Genomic DNA, 972 nt, shown 5'->3' on the forward strand with positions numbered 1-972 from the left:
GTAATTGTACTGCTTTTTCATTATGTGAATTTTCCCAATAAATGTTCAAATATAGTAATGAAAATTTTTCAGAAACATAATGATGGTGTTCTGTACATCAAGGAGTCTGTCAATTCACAGCCATGTTACAATACTGTGAATATTTTATATTTTATTAAGGAATTTCGCTACAGAATCAAATGGCATCCATATCACTGGGGTGTAACAAGGTGTGAATGTCAAACTGTGTCCGTATCACGAAAATTATTAAAATGCCATAACCTAGCTAAGGCTGTCCTTACATCTACTACAAGCATTTTATGTATTTTCAGCATTTATTATTGAAGTTAAGGAACTCTGTTGGTGTTAAAAGGATGAACTTATCCAAAATCTCTCCTACAGGTGAAAGAAGAAGAGGAAGAGAAGGTATTGCCCTTGAAGCGTGAGGCTCCACCGGATGACGTCTTCCCGGAGCTCAAGACGGAAATCAAGACCGAAGTGAATGAGATGCCCGTTGAGGTTATCTTTACAGAAGATTCTAAAGTTAGAATAAAGGTTGGCAAAACTGTATCTGTTAAGCAACTTGCATTTTATTGTTCTTTGTAAAAGATAAGTGATATTTATAACAATCAGTTTTGGGGATTCCATTCTTTATTCTGCAACCCACATGTATATTTTTCTTCTTCTTTTACTAAAAAGATATTGCTGTCTACTAATACCTAAAAGCACTGCCAAACATTTATTTCCACTTCCAATGTTATCACATGTAAGAGAGAGTAATTAGTCTTTTCTCTCATACCTCTTAAGCAAGATGATGTGGAAGTGTTTGATGAAGAAGTTGATTGCACAGTGACACCCAGTATGCCAACAAGTATTGATGGTGACATATCAGAATCGACAACATCACTGCCTGGAGAATGTCATAATGTATCTGGGGCCCCTACAGGTAAGCAGTATACTTTTGCATACAGGTTGAATATCAATTCATATATG

At 35.6% G+C, this 972-nt stretch overlaps 1 protein-coding gene across 3 annotated transcripts in view; it reads left to right on the plus strand.

Annotated features, from left to right (window-relative positions):
• LOC119581822 (transcription initiation factor TFIID subunit 2-like) overlaps positions 1 to 925 on the plus strand; it is a gene marked incomplete at its 3' end in the record, with an annotated part of 14016 nt that extends 13091 nt beyond the window's left edge. For all 3 annotated transcript variants that reach the window (XM_037929955.1, XM_037929956.1, XM_037929957.1), the window contains 2 exon segments: positions 382 to 534; positions 787 to 925. In XM_037929955.1, coding sequence (XP_037785883.1) covers positions 382 to 534; positions 787 to 925 — 292 coding nt within the window.
• Between the last annotated feature and the right edge of the window lie 47 nt (positions 926 to 972).

The sequence above is a fragment of the Penaeus monodon genome, chromosome 15, assembly GCF_015228065.2.
Source record: "Penaeus monodon isolate SGIC_2016 chromosome 15, NSTDA_Pmon_1, whole genome shotgun sequence".
Taxonomy (NCBI): domain Eukaryota; kingdom Metazoa; phylum Arthropoda; class Malacostraca; order Decapoda; family Penaeidae; genus Penaeus; species Penaeus monodon.